Source organism: Drosophila innubila, chromosome X (assembly GCF_004354385.1).
Source record: "Drosophila innubila isolate TH190305 chromosome X, UK_Dinn_1.0, whole genome shotgun sequence".
NCBI lineage: Eukaryota > Metazoa > Arthropoda > Insecta > Diptera > Drosophilidae > Drosophila > Drosophila innubila.
The window spans coordinates 17,394,006-17,415,390 of record NC_047626.1 but is presented as its reverse complement, the minus strand read 5'-3'; the positions used below and the strand labels follow the sequence as shown (position 1 = coordinate 17,415,390).

General features: G+C 37.8%; 1 protein-coding gene across 1 annotated transcript in view; it reads left to right on the top strand.

Moving 5' to 3' along the window:
- LOC117782969 (basement membrane-specific heparan sulfate proteoglycan core protein) overlaps nt 1–21,385 on the top strand; it is a 109,055-nt gene that overhangs the window by 30,416 nt on the left and 57,254 nt on the right. The window contains exons 3-8 of the mRNA XM_034620092.1: nt 427–751; nt 826–997; nt 1,601–1,764; nt 2,083–3,156; nt 3,905–4,105; nt 4,418–4,693. Coding sequence (XP_034475983.1) covers nt 427–751; nt 826–997; nt 1,601–1,764; nt 2,083–3,156; nt 3,905–4,105; nt 4,418–4,693 — 2,212 coding nt within the window. The remainder of the gene's footprint in view (nt 1–426; nt 752–825; nt 998–1,600; nt 1,765–2,082; nt 3,157–3,904; nt 4,106–4,417; nt 4,694–21,385) is intronic.

Below are 21,385 nucleotides of genomic sequence, written 5' to 3'. Positions count from 1 at the left end.
ATAGTGAGAAAGAGAGAAAGATATTTCAAGTGCAGTTATATTGTTGACATATGAAGAGTTTTTCGACTATGACAACGTCTTAGAATTTAATTCTCAGTCACTAACGAAAACATACAAGCCTTGCAAGCTATGAACGCTACGTGGCGACCTCTAGCGGAACTATTTGGAATTAATTCATAATGCAACTCTTAGAGTTATCTGTTTAGGTTTTGTGTTATGGAAAAATAGATAAGTGTCTGAGCAGTGACAGCAGGAAACATAATATAAATTTGAACGTGACATTTTGATATGTTAATTCTTTATGTACGACAATAACTGTTGTTTGAAAGGCAATTTTGAAGAACTTATATTTTTGTGTAAACTTATAAATTGTGATAAAAAAATAAAATTGAATTCTAAATGAAAATTGTATTTGTATTTTTGCAGAAAATCTCAAGTCTGGATGACAGTGACAAGTTGTTCTTTGCCCCGGAGGATGAGTCACCACTAATCCAAAAATCCCAAGTGCCCCTGATCGAAGAAATCCCCGAGGAGAGCTTGTGGAAAACTGGAGTCAATCGCGTGCGTCGAGAGCTGTCCCGCTTCTTCGGCAGCAACGATGTGCATCTCCACAGACAGAAGCGAGCCAAGAAGCCTGCCACAAAGAAGCGGTTGACAAAGCGACAACATCGTGCATTGCCCCAGAATCGCGGATCTGACGATTATGAGGCCGAAGATGGTTCCGGAGTTGTTGAGGTGGACACCGCGTTGTGTGAGTATTGTGAAATCGATTAATCGCAATGGAATGAATCATTTGGAGCTGCAATTGCAATTGCTATTTTGTAGATCGCACACGATTCACCGTCCATGAGCCATATGTAGATGAGTTTGCTGACAAACAGAGCAAACAGTTCATTAATTTGAACAAGGAAATTGAATTGGGATTGCAAAAACTCTTCGGGGAGAAATACGAGATCGATGACGATGATGTTGTACACAGCACACTGCTGCAAGTCGGGTAAGTCGATTAATAAAACAAGTGGGATAGGCTATAGTCGAGATCCCGACCATAGTATACCCGTTACTTATTTCAATATATGTAAAAATTCTTAAAAGAAATTACTACCTAAAAAAAATGCTGCATACTTTTAGGTGATTGTATTAACATAATAACTTTGGTTAGCTATTACTCCCGTTCTATTTGTCCGATTTGGCTGCGGTTAAGTGAGATTATAGATAATATTAATAGATAACAAAAAACTTTGGGTGGCTTAAATTTGAAACAAACTTGATATGCGTGGGGTATATAGAAAACTGTGTGCCAAATTTGGTTACTCTATCTCTTTCAGTCTCTGAGATCCTTTTGTTCATACAGACAGACAGACAGACAGACAGACAGACAGACAGACAGACAGACAGACAGACAGACGGACAGACACACATGGCTATGTTGATGCTGATCAAGAATTTATATACTTTATGGAGTCGGAGATGCCTCCTTCTCCCTGTTACATGCATTCCAACGAACACAATATACCCTTTTACTTATTTTTAAGTAACGGGTATAAAATTAGAGTCGTCTCATGCTAATCCATTCTTCTTTCTTCACTCTCAATGCCAGGCCAACGGACGATGATTTCCATAGCTATGTGATTGTCAACCTGGAATTACCAGCGAACGTTGTCGACTTTGAGGATAAGTTGAGACTACAGTTGCAGAAATTTAGGGTCATTGGCAACCAAAGTGCCGTGCTTGACAAAGATTTCAGTTTCCGTCAAATACTGGGTAAGTCTCTCGAACCAATCCATATCATTTGCACATATCCATTTCCAAAGTCTTAAGATACTGACCGCATTTGGTTATTGGTGTTGGACAACGCAATTGTTGTTCTGTAAGCTTTCGACTGTAAATTATAAAAGCTTTAAGCTCTTCAGCCCAAATACTAGAGGCTGTAAGCAATTCAATTAAATAGCGCATAACACTGTAAACTATTCACTATCCACTTTTGCACATACTATCACAAACACACAACCCCCAACACACAACCACACACACACACACACACGCAAGCTTCTGTATCCTTTAAATCACACATGCATACAGATAACGGGTGCAGCATTTCAAAGGAATCCGGTATCGATGCATTTATATGCTATAGTGAAAATCTCGAGATATTGTGCTCCAGCACATGTGATGGAACACCGGACTGCTACGATGGCTCCGATGAGGATGAGGAAATGTGTAGGAGCCGCCAAAATCCGTATCCCAATCCATATGCAGCCCGTCCCGCTCAATCCTCTGACGACATCAATGAGGAGGAAGAGGCTGGCGATACCGATACCAATGCTGATGCTAATGCTGATCCTGATGCTGATGCTAATGAGAATCTATGCAACTCACCCAACGACGTCTTTGAGTGCGTCAGTGGCAGCCCCTTCAAGATATTTTGCGAAATGATTTGCAATGGGGATGATGATTGCGAAGATGCCTCCGATGAGAATCCCGATATGTGCGAGAAGCGCATGCAAAAGAACTCATATTGTGAGTCAGACGAGGATGACTTCGAGTGTTATAGCGGTGATAAGTTGAGCACGCCGTGCTCTAATATTTGCAATGGACGTTCGGATTGTGATGATGGTTCCGATGAGAATCCGCTCATGTGCCGTTATCGCAATCAGACGTCAATCCCAACTCAAGCTCCAACAACGAGGGAAGAGTTAGGTTCACCCGAAACGGAACTTAAGACCGATGATCAATGCCTGACGGAGGACGAAGAGTTCCAGTGTAATTCAGGTTATCCCGGAAGTATTCCCTGCTACTTAATTTGCAATCAACAAAGCGACTGCCAAGACGCTTCCGATGAGAATGTGGAAATGTGTGATCGTCGCAATGGCAATATTGAAACTCTAAACACCAACTCGAATAAATTGGAACCAAAACCACTTCAATGCCTCACGGAAGATGACTATTTCCAGTGCGAAGGTACCATCACGAGAATACCCTGCAACAATATTTGCAATAGGAGGCACGACTGCGAGGATGGTTCCGATGAGGAAGCTGAAATGTGCGATCGTCGTTATCGGCTATTTACCACGTACACCAACGTGAAACCCAATGGTGTCTACTGTACAGGGGAGGGCGAGTCCCAGGTGTGCCAGCGGTTGCCGCCGAAGACGGGTTTGTTTCCGATTATTTCCGATTATTTTCGATTGTTTGCGGGATGTCAACTTCTTGTTTCGGGGAAATTTTGTCAACTGCTATGGGAATACCACGTGTATGGGCCTTGGGCTCGGGTATAACGGTTCTCAACACTAACCCCCACACACACACACACACGCACACATATACATACCTACACACACATTCACAGCTGTACACATACCATTATAATTAACACTGAATGTTACTCTGCAGAAGTTCTAGTACTCCCTTTCTCTCTCTCTCTCTCTCTTTCCCTCGCTTTATCGATCTCAGACACTCTCTCTCATTTGCTGTCTCACTCGCTCACACATTAGCAAAGCTTTTCGTATGTCTCTCATTGTCTCTCTCTCTCTCCCTCTCTCTCGGAGCTGTACGCTGTCTTCCGTAGACTGCGTTCCGTCTCCTTCTTCATTTTTGTTGTGATCGTGATCACCCTGTGATGATATTTCCTCTCAATACACATACATACACATACATATACTCACACTCATGTTCGTAAGCTCATTAGTCTATATATGTATGTATGTTATTTATGTTTCTCCTGTACAATTTTGTTCTTTTTGTGTTGTATTCGTTTGTACGTGTCTTTCCCTTGTACTGTGTTTCTGTGTTTGTTCCTTTACCCCATTATTATTTACAAGGAATTCTAATTTTTTTGTTGACTTCCCCGCACACTTCCACACACTCTCCCAACACACACACAATACACTTGAACACAACTTAGATGGTAACAACCCTGAACCTGAACCTGAACCGACAGAACCCGTTGAAGAAGATGGCTCCGGAGATCCAGAACCGGAATGTCGCGGTGATGCCACATTCTATTGCCACAGAAGCAACACACGAGTCTGTGATGAGATGAAGTGCGATGGCAAAAGCGACTGTCCCAATGGCGAAGATGAGGAGGATTGCCCAAGATCGTTGGGTAATGATCAAAATCAATGCAGAAATCGATCGATCACATTTTCCATAAAACCCGTGCGAAAAAACAAAAATTAAATTGATCTACTCGTATCAAAAAGTAGCTTAGTCCAACCTGAGATCAGATCAGATCATATTCAATTAAATATTCGCTAATTGAGATCAGTTCAAAACTTTCATCGTTCATTACTCATCATTTTGTAACTTTGCTTCACCAGCTACTTTATAAAGACTATGTTTATTTTGTTTTTATCATTTTTGTTTGTTTCTCTTTGTATTCTTTGCGTTTTACGTTGCGCTTTTTGAACTTATTTAGTTTGCACTGATGAAGAATTCAAATGCGACGATCGCTGTTTGCCACTTGAATTGCGTTGCGATGGCCAAACTCAGTGCGAAGATGAGACCGACGAGGCTGGTTGTCCCGATAAGGATGATGGCGATATGCGGCCGCCAACAAATGGGTATATAGATGAATCTTTAGGACAACCTCAACCACAACCACAACCAGGTTCAGAGCCTGAACCTAAAGCTCAACCCGAACCCCAACCCCAACCGGGTAATGAATCAGATCGCGAACCAGAGCAGCCACAGGGTAAGTTAACATATTTTATTCTTTCTCATTTCATTCATTTTAATTACAACTTGCCTTTAATCTGCAAACAAAAAAAAGTTCTTTCTTTTTTTTTCGTGTTTCCTTTCATTTCATTGAATTATAATAATTTTCCATTTTGCTATTTGTATTTCTATTTAATTTCGAATTTTTTTTGTTGGTCTTGTGTTTCGTATGATGTCAGCGGTGATCGCTGATCTCATTTGGCACGGCTCATGTCCCGTTTTTAAGAAAATAATGTATATGAATATTTTAAACAGAATTTTCGAATCAGGTTATTGTAATTGCAAATTACTTATTCTCTGTTAAGGTATTTCATATATTCTCAATTCAGAGAAATAAACATATTTTGGGTCATTTTTCCTTTTTTTTTTTTAATTACGAGCATCGATCAATTGCATAATGTAATGCAATTTGCAACATTTAATATTCGGAACGTGCCGCTCCACTTGAAATTATGCGAAATTAAACATAAATTCTTGCATTTTAATGAATTCATTGAAATACCTCTACGAAATGTTTACTGGGGGCATTTTTAGCAATGGAATTTCGGAATGAAATAGTTTGAAAAGCGATACAGCAACGAAATGTTGGAATGAAACAATTTATGTTCGTAAATTCCATTGTTCCGTTGAAAAATTCAGACAATTTACAAAGCTTTATCGGCGAAACAGTCTCAAATCAGAACAGACACAGTATGGAAACTGTTGCAATATTATACTTTAACTGGTATCAGTTTTCAATTTCGCCAAGTTTGGAAACATATTCAAATGCTCGCAATGCTTGCTTTCAATTCCATTGTTCCAAGTTGCCATCGTTCTCACTATTCCCAGCTCCGACAAAAGAGATCAAATTGCTTATAAAAAATATCCGAGTTTCGCATACTCCCCAATGCCGCTTTATACCCTGACCCTCCTCCAAGTGCTCGCCGCGTAAATTACATAACAAAAACTCAAATGAGATAGAGGGAGAGGGAGAGGGAGAGGGAGAGAAAGGAAAAGCGAACCAAATCCTATTCTAAAAAGTGAAATTACAATCGTTCCCCAAACGGCAACGGAACCGCCCACTGAAAATGCTGTGCGCTTTCGCCTAATGAAACGACCCATGGAGTTGCACAGCCGAAGCCAAATTCAAATTCAAATTCTCACCAAAAAAAAAAAAAAAAACAAATCACAACCGCAGTTTCCTCCGTTCCGTTACATTCGCAATATGTGTGTGTCTATGTATGAAGCACTCGTATGCCACAAATGTGAGCACGCATATGCCACAAAAACAACGCAAGCAGAGCAACCACTGAGGCACTGCAAAAAGATGTTTTATAGATGGTAATTTTATTCGGAGCTGGCGGTGGTGTGGTGTGGTGCAGTTGTATTTGTTTGTATTTGTTTTTTTTTCTGTTTTGTTTTGCTTTTTGGATACTGACGTTGCGTCGCAGCAACAAAAACAATTTGCAACAGATTAAAATTACCCCTAAGCGTATTATAAACTTAAATAATCCGCTTGTAGTCGACGCTACTTTCACCCACCTAACCCCACCCCGCACAGAGCATAGCAACCCCCTCCCCCTCCCTCTCCCCCTTTAGCAAGTGGCAAGTGTCTCTGGTTGAAGTGAGCTTTCATTTTAGCCAGGCGTTGCCGCTTTTACTACTCGGGGGCGTGCTAAGTGCTGTCAACGAGATTAAATGCAATGTCAGAGGTCACAAAAAAGCTCGCATACACACTCGCACTCACACTCGCACTCACACTCACACTCACGCACAAAGAGAGCGCTGTCCAAAGTTGTGTCCTTGTAAATTTAATGAATTTTCGACACTTGACTTGCTGTGCGGATGAGGCGGGTCCGGAGGAGGTGATGCCCGGAGAGCGCGTTGTTTGTGTTTGTAAATATAGACGAGGTAAACCCACCAAAAAGTGGATCAGCATTCTTTGACACGGATAATAATTCAACTATTCTACGATTAACATCAACCAGCTTTACTACAAAATTGATAACATATCAATATAGTTGCATTGTTTCCAATTCTTTCTTCTTTTGCAAACGCTTAAAATAAACTTTATAAAGTCATTAAGATTTGTTTAGTCTAGAACTACTGTGATCAAAATAGTAAATCAAAATATTTGTTATTTTTTTGTGGCTCTAAATTCCGAATTATTGGGAAAATATGCCTTCCAGTTGCAAATTAAATTAAGATAATCTCTCCACATTTGAAATAATTCCACTGAAATGTGAAAGTGTGAACAGAAAATATACTCAACTATGATTTTTATCCTACCTCATATACCATACGTATATTCGTATGCATTTAAATCCTTTTTTAGGTATTATAAATTGGATTGTGAAGAATATATTTTTGATATTACACTCAGAAAAATATGCTATCCTAAAATTAGGTACGACCGTACTTAAATTTATACCGTTTGGTTCTTAAAATTTTAAGATTGCTGTGTACTAAAAATCTTGAATTAAGCATGAATCGATTTTAAATTTCCTATGGCAGCTGTCCGAAATTGTAGTCCGATCTTAACCAAACTTAGTCAGAATATATAAGACCATGGCAAATATATTAACAAATGAGTTATTTGTACTTGACTAGTTTAAGATTTTTTTGTACTTAAAACAGTTTCTTTCAAGATTGAAAGGAAGTTAAAAATAAGAACGTTTCGTACTAAAAACAAGTAAATTTTGGGATAGTTCTTTTTCATTGTTCCACCTTAGAATTCTCAGCTGGTTCTAGCAACGCAAAGATGACGTTATGCTTGGATCAAAATCATCAAAATACACCATTATTTATTAGTACTTCATTTGGGTATTTTGCTTCATTTTAGTACACATACTAGTGTATGTTTTACGATTAAAATTAATTAATTATGACAATGTTTTGTACTAGAATCCAGTGCATTTTAGATTTAGTTCAAGATTTTTGTGTACTTAAAGTAGTATGTTTTCAATTCTTACAGACTTGAATTAAACCCAAAACGTACCTAAAGTATCTCCGAAAAATCTAACTTTAAGATTTCCATACTTGCGAAAACCGAACTTGAAATAAGATTATTGTTCTCAACTTCAGGAATTTCGAACTTAGACAACTTTTGAGATCATTTGTACTTGAATATCGTCTGTTTAAGTACGGAAATCTTGGTTTTTTTTCTTAGTGTATAAATTATTTAATGAAGAAATTAAATGAAATAGGAATTTCAAAACACAAACGTTGCCAGATTGATTGAAAATTGTTGTAATAAATTTGTCAATATTATGGTAAAATAAATAAAGTTCAGTTTATCGAAATAATTAATCTAATTGAAATTGAAACTTAAAGTGCTATGTGCACACACACACTCACACACACACACTTCAATGCATTTATGTACATACACACATATGTATGTATGTGTGTGGCTAAGTACCCGCAGAACTGTGAAAGATCTTCAATACTTTTAAGGTCGGGAAATTTTGGGGTTTCTTGACAAGCTCTGAAGTTGCAAACATTTTATTGTGGCGCGTTAATTGTTGTGAAATTTAAAACTTTTTGCCGCACTTATTGTTGTTGTTGCTCATGTTGTTGTTGTTGTTGTGGCTATTTCGTAAGTGCGTCATTTGGATGCTGCTGCTGTTGTTGTTGTTGCTGTTGTTGCTGCTGCAGCGCCGCTAAATTTTAATTATTATGTAAACACACACATAGACAGCCACAAAAAACACCACACACACACACTCAGACACAGATAAAGATACATGCATGTGTAATTTGGTATTCAAAAAGTTGCCCTTATTTTTATAAAAGTGTGGGGTTACTCAATTTTCAGCTTTTTTGTTTAGATTGTTTGTTGTTTTGAGGTTGCTGCGGTTGCATTTTACTTGTCTGTTGATTAAATATTTTCTATGAAATTATTTAGCATCGATTCTTGTTGCGTTTGCCACTTGCACTTTTGGCCCACAAACGGACCAAACTCTCTCCCCCTTCCCACTGCCACTCTCAATCCCACTCTCTTGTACCACTCAATGACTCTTCAGCCACAAAAGCAAAAGCAGCAACAGTCAATTAGCAGCTTCGCTACGTTAAATGGCTACACACACACACACACACACTTAGATAGATACACCCACACACACACACACACACACAGTTGCTGGTGGGCCACATATGCAAATTGAATTTGCCAGCCAGCGCTTTTCTTTTCACACTTCAAGCCAAAACCCAAAAACAAAAAAAGGGCGCAAAAATTAAGGCAACTAGTGCAAGACAACAACAAGACAGAGACAGCAGTGGCAACATTGGCAACAGCAACAATCAGTGGCAACGACTGTTGTTAAAAATCATAAAAATCATAACTGCAAACAATGTAAGCACTGCACCGCATCCCCCACTTCCTTCTACTCCTCTCTCTCTCCATCATCTCTTCCTTCTTCTGCTGCTGTCCGCCTTAAGCGGCAGCAACCAGGGAGTTATGCATGTCTGATGAGTTTTGCGCATAGAAAAATGTGATAAGCGCCCAACTTCCGTTGCTGTTCTTGTGCTTTATGTGTGTGCCAGTGTGTGTGTGTGTGTGTGCGTGTGTGTGTAGTGTAGTGTATGCTGTAAATCTAATTAAACGTTAACAATTAGCTACTTATGCTACGGAATGCATTTCAAACGACTGGCGCAGGCGCAACATACAATTAATGTGAGCAACATGTTGCCGCGTGACGTCAGCAACATGTTGCTGTGTGAGCCCTTTGGCAGCATTGTTTCAAAGCAATGCTAAATGCGAGCTGGTTGGCTGTGTCCGCTGAAGCATTGCTGGCAGTCGCAACCACACAAGAATACACCCACACACACACACACACACCCGCACACACACCTTCGCCAACGACTTCGTGTTTGGGCAGCCGAACGAGCAGCGCCAACAGCTGAAGCTTACAGTTGTTGCCGAGTCGATTTGTTATCGTTGTCGTGCGCCTTCGTTCAGTTCGTCAATGCTTCGGTTGCTTCGTGTCGCTGTCGTTGCTGTCGTTGGGTCGTTCGGCGCCTCCTCAACGCTGGGCGCGCGCTTAGGCCGCTTTGCCGTTCGCCGTTTGGCGCTTTGGGCGCTGGGCGAGTCGATGCCGGCGCTGGTTGCTTTACTGCCGCGTCAGTTCAACTTGAAGCGTTTGCGTGTGCGTTACGTTCTGCAGCCACAACGACTGCCAACTGCAAATTACAACTGCCACTGTGACTGTGACTGTGACTGCGACTGTCACTGTTATTCTAATTGTAACTGTGACTTCAACTGTGGCGCGTGTGCAACCACTCAATGAACAAGCACTCGACCTAACATTACAATTTATTTCAAATTCAACATATTCGAAAATCACAAAAAACCAAAACTCTTTTTTTCTTGTTTTTTAAGTAAGCCAAACAAAAGAATTGTGTACAAAAAAAAAAAAAAAAAATATCAAAGAACCAAATGAAAAAAAATACCAATTTTTTATAAATGTGTTAAAAAAACTAAAAATATAAAATAACTAAAGAGCATATTGCAGCAGCGTAGCTTTTGGAGTGTTGCCCCAAATCGTTGGTATTTTCAATTTCGAGTTCCCTGGTTCCTAATGTCGTTAATCTGATCACTTTTGTAATATCCTTAAGTGCAGTGAATTCTAAATGTGTAGTTCTGAAAATTGTGCATTCAGATAGTGGTTATCCTGATTTGAACCGCTTCTTCAAATTTCTATGTGTATTTACTGACAAATTTTGTAGCTGCAAATAATATAATTAAAAATGTTGAATTTAAATAGCGCAACTTTTGAGCTGATAAACCATTCCTTTAATAATTCTATAAATTCAATCCATGTGCATTGCTCCACTTTTATTTTGGCTTGTTACCAAGTGTCAATTATCTGGCTAATTTCGCTTATCAAAACATCTTTCAGTTTACTTTGATGACCATAAAATGAGCGCGTTTCTCTAAAGTATCTAACAATGCTATGAGATTTGTGTATTTATGTATTTGAGTCTTTCACTTCTCGATTAAATATTTACTATTCACTGAAGGATTTAGTTTATTTTGCTTCCGTTTTCGTAAATTTGATCTATCACGATCTTAAAAATACGAAAATCCTCTTAACTATAAACTTCTTAGTGGGGCTATTTATGACTAATAATGGCGTTACTTCTAAATTGCATTATGTGTGAAAAAAAAGTAACACAGAATGGTATAATCTCTAAAGTAAGTCGTTAGTTATTGAAATTAAAGATTCGATAGTTTCGAAAAACATTGCAATTCCGGGCTAAGTTTGTGCAAGAATAATTTTCAAACTTCTGTTATTTACAGAATTTAGAATGGATGTTTATTGCAATAAACAAATTCTTCAAAACTGAAGTCAAGTGAAAACATTGTGAATATCAGCCTTTGAAAGTGTTTATAGTATATAGAAAGTCGTGATGTATATTTACTAGTGATGAAGTTAAGGTTGTAATTAGTCAATAAAATCGAAGATGGTAAAAAATAAATGATACAGGTTAATTCTTTCTCAGCTTAAGAAAACTAAAGTCTTAATAATTTATTTAATGCATTATTTATTTTAGTTAATTCTTGAGTAATGTTAGTTATTGACAAAGATTTTTATTGCATACTATATCATAGTTGTTTTAGTTCCATATATGTATGAATACATACAGAAATCGTTGTAAGCTGCTGAGAACTACAAATTCTTTTAATGTTGCTTAGATTTTCTAATCCTCTGAAAAATACAGATTTTGCATTCTTTTGAAAACCTCCAGAACTTATTCACTTATTGAGAGCATTTAATGGAACAGGCTGATGTTATATTTGCTAGATTGCGAGTGCGAGTAAAAATATGTAAAAATGTGCTATCAGTTATAAATAATGCCAAATGAGACGCATTGTTTTGTGCTCTACTGAATTCTTGTTGCTGTTATTGTTGCTGTTATTGTTGTTGTCGGCAGTAAATCTTAATCAAAGAGTCAGCCAAAAGCCAAAAAGCCGCTGAGCCAGCGAATAAATCGAAATAAATCAGTTGGCAAAAGGAAAACGTTAAACGTTTCTGTCACTGATCGCAGCTTGTATGTTGTATCTTGTATCTTGTAGCTCTTGTATTTATCTGCAAGATACATTTAGAAATAGCAGCAGCAACAACAATCGATGTTGCCACATGTTTGTTTGTGCTGCTGACTGACAAATTGAAAGACACCTTTGCTCGGCACTTTGCTTTCATTTCTCTCTTCGTCTCTGATTTTGGGGGTGACTAAAATTATAAATAACAAGTCCAAATATGGCCGAGTCAAAAGCTATTTTCGTCGTCGTTATTCCCATGGAAGATTTCAATTCAGAAACCAATTTTGAAATTCCTCAAACTGAAATTCCTCTCAGCAGCTGCCTCTAAAATTTGACTCATTATTTTTGCAGCGTTTGCATTTAATGCAGCCTGAAGTTGAATCTAAATTTGAATATGAATTTGAATTTTGATTGTGACATTCAGTTACAGTTTGAGGATCATTTTGCAAGTGTCAACGCTGCATTTTTCATATTTACGTATATCTTGTTCTTTTTTACTTTGGATTTCCCAGGCATTATGCCATGGAATGCACAACGTTTATTGGGCATTATTGAGCACAAGCGGAGAGGCAAGAGCGCAGGAGGAAAGTGGAGCAAGTAGGAGCTGTTTTGAGACTGCAAGAAAAAAAAAAAAATATATATATATATACTTGAATAATATGCATCATTAATTTTAATGACTTTTCTAAAAGCACAAAAAGAAGAGCGAACTTAAAGAACGCTTAGATGAGTTTTAATGAAGAGTTGTTAATATACATAACGCACATAAGCAGCATGCAACATGCAGCATGCGGCGCATCATTAACAACTTGCCACAAACCAGGCGCGAAAACGGCCTGAAAGAGCTTGCATTTTGAATAGCAACAACAACAAACAACAAAATATCAGCTTCAACTCATTAGTGGCCAAAAAAAAAAAAAAAAAAACGAGGAGAGAAAAAAAATGGCGTGTGTGCAGCTCCTGTTGCTGCCTCTGTGGCAGGCTCCATTGTGTTGCAATTCGCCAATTATTATGCGTAACATGTTGGGTAACACAAGACTTGTGGCAGCTACTGTTGTTGTTGCTGCTGTTGTTGTTGTTGCTGCTGCTGCTGCTGCTTGGCGGCCACTTACAGCCGAACAAACTAAAAGCATTCCTTTAATGTTAACTTAATTGAAACATAGACAACAACAACAGCAACAACAGCAGCAACTACTTTTTGTTGTATCGCATTTAATAATTTTTAAAATGCAGGCTTTTTGCCAAACGCCGCATAAACTACAAAGCTTTTACGCGTATCTCACAGATACGGATACCACACAACAAAAACACCAACAACAACAACAACAAGAAAAACCTTTCACGTCACACAGCATTCATTCAAAGCATTCAAAGCATTCGAACATGAATATATTCGAGCAATCGAGTCGACGTTATTCACATTTCGCACACTCGATTTCGATTTCTCACAGATGTTCGGTCTGTCGGTTTTTCAGTCTGTCGGTCGGTCAAATATGGCCCACACATGGCCCCTATTGATGGGTCTACAAGGGGGAAAGGGGCCAGGGGACTGATGAATTCGTCGGGCTGAGGGGCAGCCCAATTTCAAGTTCAAGTTCATTACAGCGCCACATGAAATCGGAATTTGTGTGCCATATAATACTTGCACAATTTGTTGTAATTTATGCGCGAAATTTGTGCGAAATTTGCACAAATTGTCGACACAACAGCGCCAAAAAGAGACAGCTTCAAACACAGTGTGACGAAGAGAGAGAGAGAGATAGAGCGAGAGAGCGAAACACACGTAATTTGCCATAATTATGGCACATTTCTAGAGGCTTTACAAGAAGTTGATCCGATCTGTTTTTCAAAATTTCAAGAAATTTGCAAAAAGCAAAAATTCATATAAAATTTGAATATATTAACAAAAAATAAAAAAGGCAGAACTGTTTTTCAGCACTTATTGACGTCATTCTGAAAGTTAATTAACATTAATGCTCAAATAGTTTTGATAGTTTCATTTAAAGATACACTTATTAAAGTCTCGAAGAAACAGAACACATTATATCTAAAAATTATTTGAAGGAAATACATACACATAAGTGTGTACGTATCTGTTGATACATATTTATTTCATTATAGTTGAAAATTTTTTAAAAATTTCAACCCATAATTGTTTTGATGTTAATTTCTGGCAAATAGAAATAAATCTCTCAATTATGAAGCTGCATTTTAGTTGAATTTCTAGCAAAATTGTTCAAACTTTTTAAAGTTTTTATTTTCTAGATAATACATTTTAAACTTCACAAAAAATTTTGCAAGATATTGAAAAAAACAACCTTTTGTTGTCAAGCTAAAAGTCAGTAATGCAATTTTTAAAACTGTTATTGTCTTAGATAGATTGCCCGAAATATTTTCCATTGGTTTTAGTAATTATATAAAAATACGGAAATGTTTCTCCTACTTTTTTCTATTCTATAACAATTCTAGAATATTTTTTGATTCTCATTATTTCACTTTTCACTTGTTTCATTAAGAAATGTTTTATTTCTTTATTTAACATATGTTAAACTAACTGAAATCAACTCAGCTAAATTGGAAATTTAAACAAATTTCGCAATTTTAAATACTTAACATTGCAATTTTTTTGACGACTCGCATTTTACGTCAACTTTTTCATCCCCAAAAATTGATCACAAGAATGCAAAATTTGATACTGAGAATGAACATTTTGATGAGCGTGTCGACAACAATTGAACAATTGAATCCTGATGAGTCCTGAAATGGCTGAGAGCGAGGCATGAATTTGTTTGCCTTTCTTTCCATTGTGTTTGTTGTTGCTGAGAAATATAAAAATTTTGCGTTATTTAAAATTAAACAACATTTAATGTTTCACTGTCTCACTTTGTGGCTGTGTGTTGTTTTGTCGCTTGTTTTGTTGCTGTTCTTTGTGTGCTGCTTTATTCACTTTTCACCCGCATAGACAAAGGCGGAAGTGTCCAATGTGGAGTGGAGTGGAGTGGGGTGGGGGGGGGGCTGTTCATTGCTTTCATTTGTAACGGAAATGCTTGTGAAAGTATCCTTTTTGTGTGAATGTGTTGTCCTGTTTGGATGCTGCTGCTGCTGCTGTTGTTGGGTGTTAATGCGTTGACTTTGCCCCGGAAGCGTCTCCACTGTCCGGTCAGTCTCCAGACTCCAACTCCGACTCCGACACTAAGTTATCCTGCTGTGAGGTTTATGTTGCACCACGGGTGGGTTCAAGTTTTTGGGGCCACATTTGTTTAGCATTTGTATTGCCACTCCAAGAGCTGCCGCTGCTGCCACCAACGCGTCCAAGCTCTAAATATATAGGCTGCAATCTCTTCCAGCTGCGATTGCCAGAAGAAAGCGTCGCTGTCGCTGCTGCTGCTGCAACTACAGTTACTGCCACTGCCACTGCCACAGCCACTGCCACAGTTGCAAGGAGCGCATCCAGAGTAACCAGGGAAGGCATGGCTAGGCTAATGCAGCCCCTGGCAGCCACGTGGCTGCTTTGGGTGCTGCTCAGCGTCGCCGTCAGTGTGTGGCAAGGCGCAGAGGGGCGTGGCTGGACTGGCTATGCGGGTAAGTTGGCCAACGATCCATTTGCATCTAAAACGACTCGATCAAAACGATCGAGTTTCGAGAAACTAACAACAACAATTCAGTGGTTTTTAAGTGGTTGTGTGTGTGCACAAACACACACACTCACACACACACATTGCCAATTCATTTCAATCAGTGAATGGCATCCACATTTAATTGCTGCTCAATTGCATGCGATGTGACAACAATTGCAGCTGCACGAATGACGATGACGATGTTGCACAGATTGCCACTTGCAACTTGCCACTTGCCACTTGCCACATGCCATTTGGCGCCACACATACACGAAAAATGGACAAGGAAAAGGGACAGGGACAGGAATAGTGATAGAAATAGAGATAAAGACCATCTATCTCTGTCTTGGCATCTTATCGCATCGCTTCATTGTCGTGAGCAAATCTAGGCTAATTGTTTGTCGCTTTTGTAATAATGATGCCAGCGACCAATTAATTTACACAAACATCTTAATTTAGAAATAAGAGAAACAAACGGGTCACAACAACAACAACACATACACACACACACACACACACATACACTTTGCACTCAGTTGAGCTTATGGAGAATCTCTCTTTCTGTTTCTCCAGTCGCATTTGCACTTGACTTTGTCGACTAATGTAAATTCTGTTAATATGCATACAAAATAATGTAGAAATGCCTTTTTCGTGATACATTTACTAAGATCAAATTATTTAAATATTATATATATGAAGAATCTTTCTCAAAACGAACACTAGTATTTTTTTAATCTGATTGGTTTCTTTCTAATTTTTTCATTCATTTCAATTTTCAAATATTTTCGAATACCCCCACACTCATTTTGTTTTAATTTAAAATTATTTTTAACCTATTCTAATTATTTATTTTATATCATATATTCTAATATAATATTTATTGATCTTTTTTCGACTGCTCCCAGTCGACGTTAAATAAATAACTAAATAAATAAAATTAATTGTAGGACACACAGAAAAAACCAGCAAAATACTATTTTTGTTTCTTTTTTTTTCTGAAGTTTTTCCAAAAATGTTTTTTAAGATGTTACTGCTCAGACACTTTTAAGTTTTTGCACAACACAAAACATACTAAAATCAAGCAAAAATGTCTGCGTATCTCAGTTTATCTCAAAAGCCACTCAAACGCATAAGAATTAGAGAAAAAAAAGTGATTTCCAAACATTATATATTAATATTGCAAATTTGAAAAGATTTACTTTTCTAGCCTGTAAAACATGAGAAATCGGAAGTAAACGATATGAGAACGAGGTCAGACTTTATTATTAAAATTCAATACATAGAAGTAAAGATATGAGGTGAGCATTATCTAAGATCTGCGAACTGCAATCTGATATTTTGCAGATAAGATCTGTACGTACTATATATGTACATATATGCAGCAAAATGCACTTTGATTTTTATCAGAGACGAGTGATGGCAATGTGTGTTTACTCATGGACATGTTGATATTTCCTGATTCTTAATCTTTTGTTTTTTTTTACTCATGAATTCAAGGCAATTTTGTTAGTCAGAAGTTATCTCAATGCTTAGTCAATTTTCTATTGTATTGGCTTCTCTATGTACTTCTCACTTTCTAGGCCTTTGGTCACGGTCAGCGCAAGTTTTAGAGACAGCAGATAGAGCATGAGAGAGAGGGAGAAAGAGAGTGAGTGAGTGAGAGAGTGAGAGATTCATTTGATACACAGGAAAGATACAAGGCATAAGACAAAGGTGCATAGAAATTAAAAAGAACAGTTCATGTATCTGTGTGTGTGTGTGTGTGCGTAGATAAATGTATTTACGACAATGTCATCCTTGACTTCATTTAATGGCGTGTGTGCTACCGCTTAACTCTGTATATGTGTCTGTATCTGTATCTTTTGCTCAGTATCTGCATTTGCATCTATGTAACCTTATCTGACTCAACTGCAGCATTAACAACAAACAAACGGGTAAAAAACAAAAAACCGACAAATGCCTAAGATAACCACATTTATATAATATACCCTGTAAACCGACCCAGTTGAGTTAACAACTGTTTTGAAATTTGTCACATGAATTTTCCCATACTAAAGATCGTTGGTGAAAATTGCAAGTGGTTTACAGGGCATTTGTTGGTCAGTCATTTGCGACATGTACGCTGATTTATATGGGGCACTGTAATACGGAACACTTGGACATCGACTTGGACTTGTTGGACAATTCTCTGGTTTCTAATCTGCGCATCTCGAATGACTTCATAATTTGTGTTTATTATTTTCATAACATATTGTGGCTGCTCAATGTTGTTGTTGTTCTGCCTTTGAAATGTTTATTTTTAATACAATGCAACTGCCCACCACCGCCCACAGGCCACACACATACACATACACATACACACATACACCCGTACACACACATACTTGTATACAAACAGCTTGAAATTCTTAAGCTAAACACAATAGCAAAACTTGAGTTTTCTGCTTGCCTGCGTCGAGTACTTCCTGAAGAATCCGCAAAAGCACAAGCAAAGATGAGGATGAAGTGCATGAAGAAGAAGGAGAAAATTAAATGAAATGAAATCAGAACTGAAATGAGATCTGCTATATAAATAAATGATGCGAGTATTCGCCTGTGTATGAGTAGAATGCTCATGCGCTGATGTAAGCCATGTTCAAGTGTTTGTACTCTATGTGCAAGTGCATGTGTGTGTGTGTGCGTGTGTGTGTGTGTGTGTGTGTGTGTGTGTGTGTGTGACAGAGTACAATTAAAAGTGGGCAACTGTAAAGTGCATTTCTATTTACAGTTTACAGGCAGCTTTGACGCTTTGTTGTCATTGTTGTTCTTAACATTCGCATTCGCATTCGCATTCGCCTGTGACTGGACACACACAAAGCGGTGACTGTAACTGTGACTGTGACTGTGACTACTGTATGTAACGGTGACTCTAACAGCTCACCCTGGTCAAAAGCAGACATTTTATGACCTTATAAGCAAGGCTGCCTTCAAAATTTGATAAGCTTACAGATTTCTGTATTCAAAATTCAACTGATTGATCTATATGGGATATAGTAATCCGATTTAAGACAATAACAAATACTCATTCTATAAGATTGCTTGAAATATCTTAAGATACAACAAAGTTTTTCATACCAAATGTTGATTTTTACCCGATCGTTCCTATGGCAGCTATATGATACAGTGGTCAGATTTAAACCAAATTTAGTCAGAATATTTAAGACAATACCAAATGCATATTCTGTTAGATTGATCGAAATATCTTAAGAAAAAACAAAATTTTATACGATTTAAAACGATTGATTCTACAGGATCATGCATCAATGAATTTAAGCATTATATCTTGAATAAATACTTAACAAAAATTCATGATAATGGAATTTTTTTGTGTATGCAAGCTATGTGATATAGTGATTCGTTTTGACTGATATGTTCTGGCTGCAGTAAATAAAAACCATCTGTACCAAGTTTCTCCAAATAGTTTATAAACTCAAAGACTGACAACCATGGCTATATCGTCGTCCTGCTCAAGAAAATATATACTTTATAGGATCTGCCACATCTGTTAATGCGTTACACATTTTGTGGCAGATTTCTAATACCTTTAGCATGGGTATAAAAACTTAATTATTTTACAGATTTTTGTGTAGGAAGCTATAAATAATGTTTTTATGTCACTAAAAACGTCAATTATGCCCATGGTGACCGTGCAGCCAAGTAAGTTGCAACTAGTCGTCTGCCAAAAACCGTTAACAGAGTCTTTGGCATTGTTTGTTGTTTGTGCTCTTGTTGTATTTTGTTTGCTGTTTATTGTACGTGGTGTGTGCGGGTGTGTGTGTGTGTGTGTTATATTTGTTGTGTGACATCAAACTCCACATTTCAGGGCCAGCCGAGTCGAGGCGAGGCGAGGTGAGCTTCATTGTGCCACGAAATTAAAGTGCAACATGTGGAGAGGCAACCCTTTAGCAGGCCGGCGGCAAGTTGAGTAACAATATCTGCAGCTGTAGATGTAGTTGTATTTGTATCTGTATCTGTGGCTGAAACTCAATGCAAGTGAGAGAGACTGAGATAAGAGAGAGTTGTCTCTGTCCGTGTGTGTGTGTGTGTAATTTGATGCTTGGCCCATTAACAAAAATGTCAAAATGCCATTGGGCATGGACCACGCCCACATGCCCATTATATGGGCGGGCGTCCAATGTCGAGGCACGTAATTTGCTTGCTGCGAAACGCGTGCAAAATGTAAATGGTTGCTGTGTGAGAGTGGAGAGGGGTGAGGGGAGAGGGGAGTGGAAGGAGGAGGGGCATGGTTGATAATAAGAAGTTTCTAAATACATATATAAAATTTCTTTTCTTTTCTTGGCTTTTCTTTTTTTTTTTTTGCTATTTTATTCGCAATGAGATTTGATTTTGTGCAAAATGTAGAAGAATCAACCCGAACTTCACCCTCATGCCCCTTATCCCCCTTACCACCTCAGCGAGTATGGGCCAACTTTGTTGTTGTTGTTGTTGTTGTTGCTTGTTGCTTGTTGTATCATTTTTCGTTTTGCGTTTCCATTTTCGATTTGCCATTCTAGAATTCAGCCATTTTGCAGACAGGCTCATATAATGTTTAGCTGATTAAATACGTGACTTCATTCAACAGTTGACAAGTTCATTTTGTTGCAGTCATCGGGCTTAAAGTTGCAGCCAAGCAGCCAAGCAGCGAGATCATAAACAAGTCAACAGCTACAACAGCTACAACAGCAGCTACAGCAGGCTGCAATCTACAAGATACAAGATACTTTACTTTATCTGTCATATTTCACATGCAAATTTATGCAGCCATGAAACGAGTGAGAAGTGGAAATGAAAATGGAATTGGAATTGGGGTAGGAAAAGGGAAAGCGAATGGGGGAAAGAGGCAAACTGGGCGCTGGCCAATTGTTGCATAGATTCGATAAATCGAATACATATCGAATAGTGATCAAACGATTGGCACGACTTCACCTTGACTCACACCAAAGGCACAGATTGAACCGAAGATTCAATGATGCAATGTTTCAATGATTCAATGTTTCAATGACAATGCCAAAGGCGCAACTGCAACTGCAACTGCAGCTGATACTTGTATTGAATTGCACTTCAGCTTCTTAGCCATATATTTTTGACAGCAAACAGCCAACAACATCAACAACAACAACAACAACAAGAACAGGAACAACCACTTACAAGTTGTTAAGACATGCAATTAATTGCTTATCCATAAGCAGCAACAACAACAGATTGTGACAAATGTTTGGCACGTGTATCTGCAACACTTGAATTGCAATCCATTGAGTGCACTCAGCATACCCTGTAAAGGGCAGCGTAACGGGTATAGCACCATCCACAGTTATTTCGATTTGTTTAATTAATATTTTCAAATTTATTACAAAATTAAAGTTCATATGTATTAAACAATTTGAATTAAAGTCAGAGAAAATGCAGACAACAATAACAGTGTAAGAATGGACAATAGAGATAAGTAAGCTGCTTAAGTAGAAAAGTAACCATGGAGGAAAAATACAAAAATATTCTTCTATGGTTTTACATAATTATATAAAAGTCATTCTAAAATTCAAGCTTAAAGTTCTTGATTTTATCACGTGTTAAATTTAGAAAAAAAAATGCGGATAAAATGTCAACGACTCAACATTAAAAAGTTCTAAGAATCCTTAAATACTTGAACTAACCCAAAAAAATTTTATAATACCTAGAAATTAAAAAATTTTCTGGAAACCAAGTGAGAAATTGTAATTCTAACTCCGCATTGGATTCATTTTATCAAAGAACGTCGGACTTTTTTTTTTCTGTGTACTATATAGATTCCAGAGCATCTCATAGTCGTGCATTAGCATTTTGAAGTATTTCAAGTTGTCTTGGCCTTATGCAAATGTGAAGGCCCAGCAGCGACAACAATATTGACTTGACTGACTGACTGACTGACTAGACTGACTGACTGATTGACTGACTGACTGACTGACTTGCATGACAAACGACAAGCGTAGCGAGAATTAAATGAATTTACGAG